At 33.9% G+C, this 16078-nt stretch overlaps 1 protein-coding gene across 2 annotated transcripts in view; it reads right to left on the bottom strand.

Moving 5' to 3' along the window:
- LOC102803423 (ral GTPase-activating protein subunit beta-like) overlaps positions 1-16078 on the bottom strand; it is an 86791-nt gene that overhangs the window by 7192 nt on the left and 63521 nt on the right. For both annotated transcript variants that reach the window (XM_085507811.1, XM_085507817.1), the window contains exons 13-22: positions 12199-12339; positions 11785-11951; positions 11506-11676; positions 11243-11420; positions 10891-10982; positions 10502-10614; positions 10153-10405; positions 7051-7224; positions 6797-6929; positions 611-787 (exon numbers count right to left, since the gene is read on the bottom strand). In XM_085507811.1, the coding sequence (XP_085363937.1) occupies positions 611-787; positions 6797-6929; positions 7051-7224; positions 10153-10405; positions 10502-10614; positions 10891-10982; positions 11243-11420; positions 11506-11676; positions 11785-11951; positions 12199-12339 (1599 nt within the window). The remainder of the gene's footprint in view (positions 1-610; positions 788-6796; positions 6930-7050; positions 7225-10152; positions 10406-10501; positions 10615-10890; positions 10983-11242; positions 11421-11505; positions 11677-11784; positions 11952-12198; positions 12340-16078) is intronic.

Genomic DNA, 16078 nt, shown 5'->3' with positions numbered 1-16078 from the left:
GAATGCATTACATTGGATACAGTATTCAATATTATGACCAGCTCAGAATTCATTACATTGGATACAGTATTCAATATTATGACCAGCTCAGAATGCATTACATTGGATACAGTATTCAATATTATGACCAGCTCAGAATTCATTACATTGGATACAGTATTCAATATTATGACCAGCTCAGAATTCATTACATTGGATACAGTATTCAATATTATGACCAGCTCAGAATTCATTACACTGGATACAGTATTCAATATTATGACCAGCATAGAATTCATTACATTGGATACAGTATTCAATATTATGACCAGCTCAGAATTCATTACACTGGATACAGTATTCAATATTATGACCAGCTCAGAATTCATTACACTGGATTCAGTATTCAATATTATGACCAGCATAGAATTCATTACATTGGATACAGTATTCAATATTATGACCAGCTTAGAATTCATTACATTGGATACAGTATTCAATATTATGACCAGCTCAGAATTCATTACACTGGATTCAGTATTCAATATAAGTGCCAGCTTAGAAATAATTTCACTGAAAAAAATAACTTCAGATACAACATTATTTGTCATTATATTGGAATATATAGTACCATCTTCTGAGGAGTGTCGTCTACCAGGTTGTCTCGGTGCCTGCAATGATGGCACAACAAATGCTATTTCACACATAACATCAGCATAATATAATACTTGTCTATCACCATTATAAAGACCACCTCCATGATTGGTAATGTCGGCAGAATATAAGCCATCATCGGTGTGGGAAAGCCCTGTCATTAGAAATAACATATACATTTAGGCAGTCAGTCAGTCAGTCTGTCTGTTTGTCTGTCTGTCTGTCTGTCTGGTCGATACAGACATATTTATTACAAGAAACTATATAAGGTCAAACAACAATTTCTGTATTTAAAATAAGCATTAAATTGAGTTTTTTAATTTTTCTTGAAAATTGAATTCGTCTACAGGTGACAAACATTTTCTAGGTGGCTGGGAACGTGATTACTAATTAGTACTATGACTAATCTACCTACTATTATTATTATTTATAGATATTATACCAGATAATATAAAGTAATAACAAATTATATTTGAAACAAAAACAGCGAAAATATTTGCATTGCTGACCAAATAAAACCATGGTGATCCAGATATCTGTGATCCAGATATAAGTTTTGGCCTCAAGAGGGCGCTATACAGACTGCATGTGTTAAATATTTGTTTTATTTTTAAAACACAGGAAAAGGCACAAGACCAATGACACATAAAAACAACTGCTCAATTTTGCCATTTTTGATGAAAATTTAAAAAGAGTGTCTACATGTGTGAAAAATTTCTCTGCTGTCTAAGGTAGTTCATTACAGAGATGCAATACGGCAAATTACGAATGAATCAGCAATCTGTGGGATCAGTATCAAACTACTTCCTGTTTACAAGGAATCTAATATGGGGACCAAAGCATGAAACTAATCATTATGAAATTTGTAAACATAGATGCTACTTATCAAATTTTTAATCGATATGTTGCATGGTTCTGAAAAAAAGAGATTTTCAAGCATGTTTTGTTGTTTTTCACCCTTTTTGAAATATTAAATATGATGAAAAAATTCATGTGGGCACTACAGTTATTATTCATAAAAATAGGTAGCCCATAAACCCAGAATGGTAGACTCTCAGAAAAAGTTCAAAATGGCCACTCCTGGTTTAACTTGTTCAAAGATGGCCGACAAAGTAGTGGAGGAAACACATTAAAGGGGAACTAAATAAAGCCTATTTTGGTGTTTGTATTTATCAAGTTATGTATATTGATTATAAATTTGAAAAAAAAAATTAAAAAAAATGATTATCTTTAGAGTTATGATGATTTAAATATGAGAAACCATAAACCTGCGAAGGACTTCCGTTTGCGCCATCTTGCCATAAAAAAACGCCTTCATGAGGTATAAACAGGTAAGGTAACAAAGCATGATGACGAAATAGTATCTGATTAAATATAAGCAACTTAGGGAGCCATAGTTGGCTGGAATGGTGAATTGACTTCTCGTCTAGGTTGTTTCGACTTTTACGTTAATGTTATTTACAAGCGTATCAACATACAAACATTATGGATGTGCGATTGATCGAGACAGGCATTTTGTTTTGTTTTTTGTCTGTCTAATAAATGATGTTTCCAGTACTGCACTGTGCGGCGTGCAAATTATTCAAAGTATCGATGCTGGAGTATGCAATCTTGAGTTCGTAGGTGGTGGTGGAAACATTTTCGTCCATGTATTCACGGGGCTGCACTGGCAAATCATGGGACAATTGTCACAGGAACACCAAGCAGATTGTTCACAGACTTCCGTGTAATTTGAACAAGGGGCATCGTCGACGATATACTCTCATCACTCACACTGGACTGATCTGAATCTTCACAGTATACCGTACTTCCCTGAGCATAAGTCCGGAGGCATGAACACGTAAGAGAAAAGTAAGAGATGAGCTTATACTTGAGGACCAACTCAGAAAAGATGATTTTGTTTTGGGGTTAAACACTGTAACATCTTGCTAACAACAAAAAATTATCCAAAAAAAGTATTCGTTCACCACGCCGGGCTCGGGAAAATAATACATATTTTTGGGAAAAAAAATGCTTCATTGATTTCCACGACACTTACAATGAAGAAACAAACATGTTCATAAAAAACACACACATTTTATTATAATACGATTTCCATACCGCCTGAATTTACGGTGAAATAATGGGTAGGGCCTGTGAGAAAACAGTGGACGAAGGCATTTATCATTATCTTCGTTTTGGTATGTTTTCGAACGTACGCAAATTCTCGACGCAAAGCAATTTTCCACCATGAGGTTTTTCAGCACAATTTGACCTGGAACAACTTCCTTTGACCTAACTGGTCATGTCTTTCATTGACGAATCAAAATGATGTGTCGTAATGATGAAATTTTCCGATTATTGATGATGATTTTTTAACGCAATGTGGAAGTGAATTACCGCAATGTTAATGCGATCTGTAGCACTGATTGCAACGAAAAAACGATGATTTTTTTCTCTAAAAACTGGCGATTTGCAATTTCCGAAATATAAACGACGGTTAATAGTAACCGTGGGTAAACTGAGTGTGGAGGAAGAATTTAAACACCTTTCACCAACATGTCACATCGTTCAAACCCTAGGTTTTTCATGATAGTCTCAAAGTAAACCATGCCCAATAACCAGGTACACGACTTAACGATCACATTTTTGGCTTTTCGAAAGCTACTACTCAAAGAAATATGGATTACTCCAGTATTGCAACATGAATAGAATAGAAAGGATGCGAACCATGTTGTGTACGTTCGCCATGCACTCTGAAATTAATGCAAGTTTTCTCATAATCAAAGAAAGCTTAAAAAGAACTCCCATGTGCTGAGTGAGAGTATTGAGACACATTAAATATAATTCGAAATTACTTAGCTGAAAACTAATTATGCAAATCAGAAAATTAATATGAACAGATTTGAGTGTAAAACTAATGAGGTCTGCGCAATGTAACAGAAAATCTATGTTTCCAAGTTTAATTGAAATGTGATTAGAACCAAAAAATTATGAATTATTATGCTTATTAGGGAATAAATATGAACAGATTTTTACCCCAAACTAATTAGGTTTGTACATTGTCCTAGAGCATCTTTGTACTAAGTTTCATTGAAATGGAATAATTAGTACTTTAGATATCAGTGTGAAAGCTTAAAATTGGTTAATTATGCAAATTAGGTAATTAATATGTACAGATTTTAACCCAACCAGGTCTGTCTATTGTCCTACAGCATCGTTGTACATTCATTGATATGTGATGTTTAGTACCTGAGATATCAGTGTGAAAGTTAGTTAATTATGCAAATTAGGTGATTAATATGCACAAATATTTACCGGAAACTAATTGGGTCTGCATAATTCTAGATTCATTGAAATGTGATTAGTACTTTAGATATCAGTAGAAAAGCTGAAAATTAATTATGCAAATTAGTTAATTAATATGCACAATTATTTGCCCTAAAACTAATCAGGTCTCTGCATAGTCCTAAAGCATCTATGTACCAAGTTTCATTGAAATGCGATGATTAGTACTTGAGATACCTGTGGAAAAGCTGAAAATTAACTAATTATGCAAATTAGGTGATTAATTGGCACAAATATTTATCGGAAACAATCAATCTCTGCATAGTCCTTGAGTATGTAAGTACCAAGTTTCATTGAAATGTAATGCTCACTACTTATATCAAATGCTGAAAATTAATTAATTATGCAAATTAGGTAATTAATATGTTCTGATATTACCATAAAAACTATCAGGTCTGTGCAGTGTCATATGACATCTATGTACCAAGTTTCATTGAAATGTGATGATTAGTACTTATATCAAATGCTGAAAATCAAATAATTATGCAAATTAGGTAATTAATATGTACTGATATTACCATAAAAACTATCAGGTCTGTGCAGTGTCATATGACATCTATGTACCAAGTTTCATTGAAATGTGATGATTAGTACTTGAGATACCTGTGGAAAAGCTGAAAATTACCTAATTATGCAAATTAGGTGATTAATATGCACAAATATTTATCGGAAACAATCAATCTCTGCATAGTCCTTGAGTATGTAAGTACCAAGTTTCATTGAAATGTAATGCTAACTACTTATATCAAATGCTGAAAATTAATTAATTATGCAAATTAGGTAATTAATATGCACTGATATTACCATAAAAACTATCAGGTCTGTGCAGTGTCATATGACATCTATGTACCAAGTTTCATTGAAATGTGATGATTAGTACTTATATCAAATGCTGAAAATTAATTAATTATGCAAATTAGGTAATTAATATGTACTGATATTACCATAAAAACTAACAGGTCTGTGCAGTGTCATATGACATCTATGTACCAAGTTTCATTGAAATGTGATGATTAGTACTTGAGATATCAGTGGAAAAACCGAAAATTGACTAATCATTATGCAAATTAGGTAATTAGTATCCACGGATTATTACCAAAAACTAATCAAAACCTAGCATTAGTTCAGAGCATGTATGTACAAAGTTTCATCAAAATCCAATGAGTGGTTGTTTAGATATCAGTAGAACAATCCTGGAACAGCTAAAAATCAGCTAATTATCATGCAAATTAGGTAATTAATATGCACGGATTTTTACCAAAAACTAATCAAATCTGCGCATATGTTCAGAGCATCTATCTAACAAGTTTCATCAAAATCCAATGAGTGGTTCTTTAGATATCAGTGGAACAGTCATAGAACAGCTAAAAATCAGCAAATTATCATGCAAATAAGGAAATTAACGAGCATAGATTTTTACCAAAACCTAATCAAATCTGCGCATTGGCCCAGAGCATCTATGCACCAAGTTTCATCAAAAACCGATGTATGGTTCTTGAGATAGCAGTGGAACAGTCGGACACACATACACACACACACACACACACACACACACACAGACACACTAACTGCAAAGACTCCCATTATGTGCTTCGCACATGGGAGTCAAAAACTAAAAGCACGAACCAAACTACCATGCCAATCACGATTATTATGAAATGAAACACACCTTTTACACGCATATTTTACAGAATATCGTCGACGCCCAGTAAAAACACTCTGGGCTTATAATCGTGAATGCTCTCAACTCGATAAACACCTAGTAAAAATATAGGGATGGGCTTCATACTCGGGAGGGGCTTACGATCGGGGAAGTACGGTACTTTAACGCATTTGGACTTCCACTCTCAGAATACTGTGGCTCAAACGCATAAGGCTCTAACCCAAGTTTTAAAAAGCACATTGTGCATATAAAAATTGAGTTTATACTAGTAGTACACAATGCTTGGCAGCATGAACGGCTATGTACAATAGCGTATACAAATGTGATCAGATACTAAAACGTCATAGCTTTGAAAAGTACCCGGATGTTAAATATGTTCGTTCGTTATTTATTCCCCTCCATGAATGACCTCCATGGTGTTTAATTGCAAGCACTTCAAATGCCTATCCAAGCTACAGTTATAATTAAAACAAAATTAAACCACTGCAATATTATTTCGAATACAATTTAGAATATACACAACAATAAATTAAGGCCGCATTTAGGTTCGCTTTAAAGTCAATGCCTATAAGTTGACAAAGTGTCTGATTAATTATTTCAGAGATTTGGATGACTAAAGAATATATTGCAATGATGTAGAAAAAGAAGAAGATTAAAAGCTGTGAGCGGCATCAGTGGTGCCCAAGCTATAATACATCTACGTCACCAATGTCATTAGGGTAGTTTAAATAAGTACCATGTGGTCAAAATGCAGTTGGTTCCATGTGATTGAGATATGATTATCGAAGTAAAAAAAATTAACCATGTGTTTATGCTTCATGAGGTTACATCTGTTGTTAAATGCCAGATCACATTAGAAACTATCAGTATGGAGAATTTCAAAACATTCCATTCTGTGGTTTTACTTGACGATAAAAAGTTATGGATAGAAGGAAGAAGAAGAAGAAAACGGACGATAATAATAGGGGCCTATCTCTTCAGCCTTTGGGCCTCTAAAAGAAACGTAACAATGGGACTACAAGGTTTGCTTGTAACCATAATTACCATATTTTCTCTATTAGAGGAACATTTCCAAAATATGTGCATATAAACCAAAAATCGCATTGGCTGCATATTGAATATTACTTATTTTGACCATAGCGAAATCTGTGATTTTGATATAAGCTTACTCACCAGCATCACTATGTTCTGTTTTCCAACTGGTAGATATATGACCAGTCCAACCACAGTGTTTCGAAATTTCCACAGGCCAGCCTACTGATTTCAGGAACTCCATGAATTCAGGCTGAACATTATCAACAGATTCCTGGTAACAGAGAAATCAGGTAGCTTTTGAGTAAGAAAATCATTGAGTTGTAACTAGCATTTTGTCACATCATACTGATTGTGAGGTGAGGGTGAGTCAAAAAATTGCTACAATAACCTACCACATTGCCAAGTATACGATTTGCTGTTTTCTGTCCTGCTTTGACATAGAATATAAAAACAGTATCACTGTCACGACTTGGTATACCATCCAGTAATTCTAAATCAGTTTGGAAATTTGGAAGCTCTTCATTTAACATGACCAATGCTGGTGCCAATGAACTGTTAGTTGGTTCCTACAAAAACAAATACATAATAATAGCATACTATTCCAAAACCTTGTTCCTGACTACTGATGTCCCAAGGTACATCATGCTAAAATCACCTTGTTCCTGACTACTGATGTCCCAAGGTACATCATGCTAAAATCACCTTGTTCCTGACTACTGATGTCCCAAGGTACATCATGCTAAAATCACCTTGTTCCTGACTACTGATGTCCCAAGATACACCATCCTAAAATCACCTTGTTCCTGACTACTGATGTCCCAAGATACACCATCCTAAAATCACCTTGTTCCTGACTACTGATGTCCAAAGATACATCATCCTAAAACAAGTCATTGAAAATGACACAGTCCCCGTTAAGTTCTCTTTGTGCTTGTCATATTAAAGCGGAGGGGTTGTCGCAAGCGTGTCCTTGAAACTTTAGTTCCAAGTGGCGTATACAACAGATTGTTTATTTACATGAAAACACGTGTTTCGTGTCATAGTAATATGGCCAAAATAAAAACAGCCGTTATTCAGCCATCTTTGATCTGTTTATGAAACACAGAGATATGTATGATGTATGTGCCAAATACGAATGAAAATGGTACATAAATTGTGGAAATATAGTAGTAAGGCCAAAAAGTCAGATGGCTGTCAAACGGCCATCCTTGACCAGATTTTGAAACAAATTGTCATGGACATGCATCCTAACATGTATAAAGTACATGTATGTGCCAAATTTGAATGAAAACTGACAGAGCACATCCAAGATACTGCATAATAAAAACAAAAACAAGATGCCTGCCAGTCGACCATCTTTGATCCAATTGCGAAATATATCGTCATGGACATGTATCCTAACATGTATAATCTATGTACCAAGTTTGAATGACAACTGACAAAGCATGTCCAAAATACAACATTTTCAAAAAACAAGATGGCTGCCAGTCGGCCATTTTGAATCGAATCGCTAAATCACTGCATGTGCATATGTCCCACATAAGGTACTAGGCACATGCAAAGAATGAACGGAATCGGTCCACAGGATTCTGAAATATGACGTTGGATAGACTGACGCACGGACGGTCGGACGGACTTCCTCAGGAACTCACGGACGGTCGGGGACATGTATCCTAACATGTATGATCGATGTACTAAATTTGAATGAAAACTGACAAAGCATGTCCAAAATACGACATTTTCAAAAAACAAGATGGCTGCCAGTCGGCCATCTTTGATCCAATTGTGAAATAAATCATCATGGACATGTATCCTAACATGTATAATCTATGTACCAAGTTTGAATGAAAACTGACAAAGCATGTCCAAAATACAACATTTTCAAAAAACAAGATGGCTGCCAGTCGGCCATTTTGAATCGAATCGCTAAACCACTGCATGTGCATATGTCCCACATAAAGTACTAGGCACATGCAAAGAATGAACGGAATCGGTCCAAGGGATTCTGAGATATGACTCCGGACGGACGCACGGACGCACAGACGCACGGACACACGGACGGACGGAGACCGAATTATAAGTCTAATTATAAGACTAATAACTTTGTTCTTGACTACTGATGTTCAAAGATACATCATCCTAAAATCACCTTGTTCCTGACTACTGATGTTCAAAGATACATCATCCTAAAATCACCTTGTTCCTGACTACTGATGTTCAAAGATACATCATCCTAAAATCACCTTGTTCTTGACTACTGATGTTCAAAGATACATCATCCTAAAATCACCTTGTTCCTGACTACTGATGTCCAAAGATACATCATGCTAAAATCACCTTGTTCCTGACTACTGATGTCCAAAGATACATCATCCTAAAATCACCTTGTTCCTGACTACTGATATCCCAAGATACACCATCCTAAAATCACCTTGTTCCTGACTACTGATGTCCAAAGATACATCATGCTAAAATCACCTTGTTCCTGACTACTGATATCCCAAGATACACCATCCTAAAATCACCTTGTTCCTGACTACTGATGTCCAAAGATACATCATCTTAAAATAACTTTGTTCTTGACTACTGATATCCCAAGATACATCATCCTAAAATCACCTTGTTCCTGACTACTGATGTCCAAAGATACATCATGCTAAAATCACCTTGTTCCTGACTACTGATATCCCAAGATACACCATCCTAAAATCACCTTGTTCCTGACTACTGATGTCCAAAGATACATCATCTTAAAATAACTTTGTTCTTGACTACTGATGTCCAAAGATACATCATCCTAAAATTACCTTGTTCCTGACTACTGATGTCCAAAGATACATGCTAAGATCACCTTGTTCCTGACTACTGATGTCCAAAGATACATCATCCTAAAATCACCTTGTTCCTGACTAATGATGTTCTAAGATACATCATCCTAAAATCACCTTGTTCCTGACTACTGATGTCCAAAAATACATCATCCTAAAATCACCTTGTTCCTGACTACTGATGTCCAAAGATACATCATCCTAAAATCACCTTGTTCCTGACTACTGATGTCCAAAGATACATCATCCTAAAATCACCTTGTTCCTGACTAATGATGTCCCAAGATACATCATGCTAAAATCACCTTGTTTCTGACGATTATCTCACCACCCTAAAGACATATTGTTCCTAATTACTCTTTATTTATTTTGATTCATCATCCTAAAATCACCTTGTTCTAGACTACTGATGTCCCAAGATACATCATCCTAAAATCACCTTGTTCTAGACTACTGATGTCCCAAGATTCATCATCCTAAAATCACCTTGTTCTAGACTACTGATGTCCCAAGATTTTTTAATTATGTCCCAAAAAATCACCACCCTAAAAACATCTTGTTCCTCATTACTCTTTATTTATTATGATTCATCATCATAAAATTACTTTGTTCCTGACTACTCTATGTACCTAGATGCAAACAATTTAGTTTAGAATAGGGTAGTACCTTCAAAGCATCCAAACTAAGATATCCTAGATGTGATAATAGAAGTCTGGTAGGATGGAAATCCTGACATGGTTTAGGAGATTTAACTTCAGTACGAGGATCAGGATATTCTTGATTTGTTATCTCATCCAAAGTGACTTCTCGCACATGGCGTTCTTGATCAGCTTGTTCCTCAATCAATTTTAAAAGCTTTTCATGCTCCTGCCTTTGCTGGTCTGTTTCTATCGAAGCCAAGGAAGGAATACTTTGATCTCTGAAAATTTTTTCAAAAAAAGAAAACAAAGTAATGCACTTGTTATTCAATATGGTGAAATTGAACAAAATGAATCATAAATGTGATCACTCTTACGCTTTTGTGACAGGGGCATTGTCAACTATTTCTGGAAAATTTCTTGATGTGACTTCATAGTGTGTACCCATATCATTGACTGGCATGGGACGACCTGGATCAGATAAATATGCCTGTATGGAAAGACAAAATGAAGTGTCATATCACCAATCATGTCTTAAAGTACATGTCAACCAAATTATGATATGTAGTATGCATAACCATGTAAATAGATCAGTCAAATCAATATCTTTAGGATGAAAATGACCACCAGTTTGGCAAAAAAAAAATCAAAGAAAGCTTGTCCAAATATTGACACATGAAACTCTAAGATAGCACTCTCCTATTTCAGACCAGATCAGAACAGTTACTATTACAAATAATTGAAAGTAGTGAAGATGTTTCTATACCTTTTGATTTCTTGATAAATGTTTAAGTTGCATTGTCCATGCATGTCTTCCACTATGACCTCTTAAGATGGATGTGACTGTTGGTAAAGGATCTATAAATTAAGAGTTCAAATTCATTACTGCCAAAAAAACACTTTTCCAATCAACTGTATGACAAGAAAAACTCATTGGCATCATACAACTATAAAATCTTATATAAACCAATCACTGAACATGATTGAAACAGCTTTTTAAGTTTGCTCTACTCTCCTAAATTTAAGATGAGTCTCAATACAATCAAGATATAGAGAAATATACTGTAAATCAGCTTTCATCTTTACTGACTGACAATCACAATAAACATAATGGTTACCTTGGTTACTACCAAGAGGTTGTTCCAACACTGCTAATAATACTTTATTCTCCAGTACAAAGTAATTAAAACTACCACTCTTATCGTTAGCATACTTCCCTTTGGCATATCTCAATAAAGAGTCCTCATTCAACAAAGAACAAACAGCTTCTGCACCGCATGGTGGGGGAAAATAACCCTGTAGACAAAAGATTATGAATTTATTAAGGAGAATTTAGAACAGATAACGGAATGCCTATACAGATTGGCCAAATAAAACTTACCAAATTATCCATGATATACCCTCTAACTGATTCAGCTGCTTCTCGAACTCTCAATGAAGCTGGCTTCTGTTCTTTGTCATGCTTGTAAATTTTTGGTTCACTCATCTTGTTTTGAGATTTACTTCCAGATATGCCAAGTTCTACAACTTCTAAGACACAATGAAGGCACTCCTTTAAAAAAATGAGAATCACATTCAATAAAAGATGTTTTGTGATATGTTTCAAATGACAATAAGGCATCTCCACTTACTCATTCACAGCAATACATTGAAATCTTACCTTATCATCTAAGAGATAATGATGTTGTATAATCCATACACTCAGACACAGATATGCTGCTACAATCATAGTATGTAGATCTCTTGAATGATTGGGTGCTGGTCTACTACACTGATATGATATGTAATCACAAATCCACTTCACAGCTCTTCTACATTCCAAGGTATCTACAAATAACATTCAAAGTTGTGAGCAAATTTCTTAATTACTGAATCACATATATAGCGTTGTTTTTGAGTTTTGCAAGTAAAAGTCTTGTGACTCAGTTTGTACAATGACATAGACTTGAAAAAGCAGAAAATATTAACACAAATATTAATAATTTGGGGTTGTCAACTGAATTTTAAACTAAAGTATGTGATATAAATCATTATTTCATCATTTCATTTTCATGTGAATGGCAGAGTTAAATACCTTGTATATGAAGCTTAACTTTGGCCAGTCCTGACAACAATTCCAGTGCTGCCAGTGATATGTGCAGTTCTGTTTTCCATGAAGACATCAACCGTTGACACACAAGGTGAGTACAACGAACAAACAAACCCCAGGCAGTATCTGAAAATGGTCAACAGATTGTATTTAAACATCACTGTGTACAATTTAAATATAATCCATCACACCAACTTTACTCCACCAAATATAATCCATCACACCAACTTTGTTTACTGGAGAAACTACTAGATTAGAAAGACTATGTCAATTATCAAATACATGTATCATGTATCTGAAAAATTTTAATTTTAGCAAGAAATCATCAACATTGAAAAATACATGATTTAAATAGAGCAGCAATGTATATAGAATTATTCAGTAGAATATACAGCATTTCACATGGACTAAATTAATACAGATTTACACATAAATTAATATACAGCATTTCACATGGACAAAACTAATACAGATTTACACATAAATTAATATACAGCATTTCACATGGACAAAACTAATACAGATTTACACATAAATTAATATACAGCATTTCACATGGGCTAAATTAATACAGGTTTACACATAAATTAATATACAGCATTTCACATGGACAAAACTAATACAGATTTACACATAAATTAATATACAGCATTTCACATGGACAAAACTAATACAGATTTACACATAAATTAATATACAGCATTTCACATGGGCTAAATTAATACAGGTTTACACATAAATTAATATACAGCATTTCACATGGCTAAATTAATTCAGATTTACACATAAATTAATATACAGCATTTCACATGGACAAAACTAATACAGATTTACACATAAATTAATATACAGCATTTCACATGGACAAAACTAATACAGATTTACACATAAATTAATATACAGCATTTCACATGGGCTAAATTAATACAGGTTTACACATAAATTAATATACAGCATTTCACATGGACAAAACTAATACAGATTTACACATAAATTAATATACAGCATTTCACATGGACAAAACTAATACAGATTTACACATAAATTAATATACAGCATTTCACATGGACTAAATTAATACAGGTTTACACATAAATTAATATACAGCATTTCACATGGGCTAAATTAATACAGATTTACACATAAATTAATATACAGCATTTCACATGGACAAAACTAATACAGATTTACACATAAATTAATATACAGCATTTCACATGGGCTAAATTAATACAGGTTTACACATCAATTAATATACAGCATTTCACATGGGCTAAATTAATACAGATTTACACATAAATTAATATACAGCATTTCACATGGACAAAACTAATACAGATTTACACATAAATTAATATACAGCATTTCACATGGACAAAACTAATACAGATTTACACATAAATTAATATACAGCATTTCACATGGACAAAACTAATACAGATTTACACATAAATTAATATACAGCATTTCACATGGACTAAATTAATACAGATTTACACATAAATTAATATACAGCATTTCACATGGACTAAATTAATACAGGTTTACACATAAATTAATATACAGCATTTCACATGAACTAAATTAATACAGATTTACACATAAATTAATATACAGCATTTCACATGGGCTAAATTAATACAGATTTACACATAAATTAATATACAGCATTTCACATGGGCTAAACTAATACAGATTTACACATAAATTAATATACAGCTGCATGTTAAAAACATTTTGGCTTGAACAAATATAAATCTTGAATGATTTTTAGTGAATTCATTAATTATATTGACTTTATTGTCTAGTAAATCAAATAATAGTGTTAATGTCGTAGATATTGCAATACATACAAAACAGTGCAGTGGACACAGGTCAATACTGCTTTCATAAGTACCTTTACAGTAATCTTACAATCACAAAGTACTGTTTTCATAAGTACTTTTACAGTGTTTTTACAATCACCAACTACTACATATGGTAGAACCTGGTACAAATTTATTCAGGTATATGCATTGAAATGATACACATACAGCAGAAACATCTAAACCAAACAAGCATATTTAACATAATCCAAATACCTTTCTATTATCCAAAAAGTGTTAAACAAACACTGGATTGTACAAACCAAAATTATGTTCACTTTAGACAGTTTTTGCATATATCCAGTGTTTTATCATACCAGTCTGAATGTGTGCAAGATTACTGAAGGTTTGAATGTTAAACACAAAGACATTCATAGCCTGACAAGTTTGCGGTGCTCCAAACCCAACACACTTGACGATGTTTTATTTCACTTCCCCTCAACGATTTTTTGTCGGTACCAATCAAATTGCACAAACATCAGATAGTGACAGCCATCAAAGTGTTTATTTGTTTTTTGACATAATGTGTGATAAGGCGCTGGCAAATTTCCGCCCAATCTTGTTGAAAACAGTGATTTTTGCCGACAATGCAAACACAGCTTTGATTGATGGTGTTACCATGACCACCAAAATGAATTTTCAATGAAACTCTTTGCAATACGATGAGATGTACACTATCCTGTCAGGCGTTAGTAGACTCACGCCTACATGTCAGACTAAGACATACACAGTATAAAAGAAAACAAATCATGCATATTCAAATCAATACACCTAACTAAATAATCAACTTGCACATGCATAGTCTTCAACAACAAGCAATGAGAAATAAAAATGGATGTGAATCGCATTACCTGTCAGTATGAGGACAAATGAGATTTATCAAAAGATGAAAAAAAAGACAAGTAAAAGATCATGCAGTTGTAGCAAGCATTTCTGAGATCATAAATGTAAAGATTCCCCAATTGTATACATAACCATGCATAATTAGAACTAAAACTACAATGCATTTTTTGTGCCGTCCACTCACCAAACTCTTTTAATGTATGCATGGCTTTTATGACTGTAGGGTTCTCATTATCAGAACCGTGTGGTCTACCTGTAATGATGGGTAGCATTTCTATTACGATAGCAAAGCAATGCTATGTACACACTCATTGCAAAGACTTAGAACAGATAACATTTAAGAGAAGCTTGTTTTCAATTCTCAGCAAAGCAAATTAATGCACCTGTACTGTAGTACACATCCGTAATTAAAAAGCAACTAGTTTTGAAATGGCGCACCGATACACTTTGAGTGAGTAGTCAGCTTTTCTAATGCTGTCAAACCCAGTGTAATTAACAATTGTTTCATTATGGAGATTTGATTTTAAAAACTAGACAAACCGAATATTTTAAATTTTTGAACATTTTGTGTAGTTGAGCTACATGTGTATGTATGTATTAAATAGCCCTGCTTCCATGTTTTTGCATTGTTGGCTATGGAGTGTTTAACTGAAGAACAAGACATTGAAACTAATACTTGGTACTCAAGATATCACACAATGTGTCAGAGTGTTGAATCAAGATATCACACAATGTGTCAGAGCGTTGAATCAAGATATTACATAATGTGTCAGAGTGTTGAATCAAGATATTACACAATGTGTCAGAGAATTGAATCAAGATATCACACAATGTGTCAGAGCATTGAATCAAGATATCACACAATGTGTCAGAGTGTTGAATCAAGATATCACACAATGTGTCAGAGTGTTGAATCAAGATATCACACAATGTGTCAGAGCGTTGAATCAAGATATCACACAATGTGTCCGTGTTGAATCAAGATATTACACAATGTGTCAGAGTGTTGAATCAAGATATCATACAATGTGTCAGTGTTGAATCAAGATATTACACAATGTGTCAGAGAATTGAATCAAGATATCACACAATGTGTCAGAGTGTTGAATCAAGATATCACACAATGTGTCAGAGAATTGAATCAAGATATCACACAA

This window comes from Saccoglossus kowalevskii, chromosome 2, assembly GCF_978046115.1.
Source record: "Saccoglossus kowalevskii chromosome 2, keSacKowa6.1, whole genome shotgun sequence".
In the NCBI taxonomy this organism is placed as follows: Eukaryota; Metazoa; Hemichordata; class Enteropneusta; family Harrimaniidae; genus Saccoglossus; species Saccoglossus kowalevskii.
The sequence above is the reverse complement of the archived record's forward strand: the minus strand, read 5'-3'. Positions and strand labels throughout refer to the sequence as shown.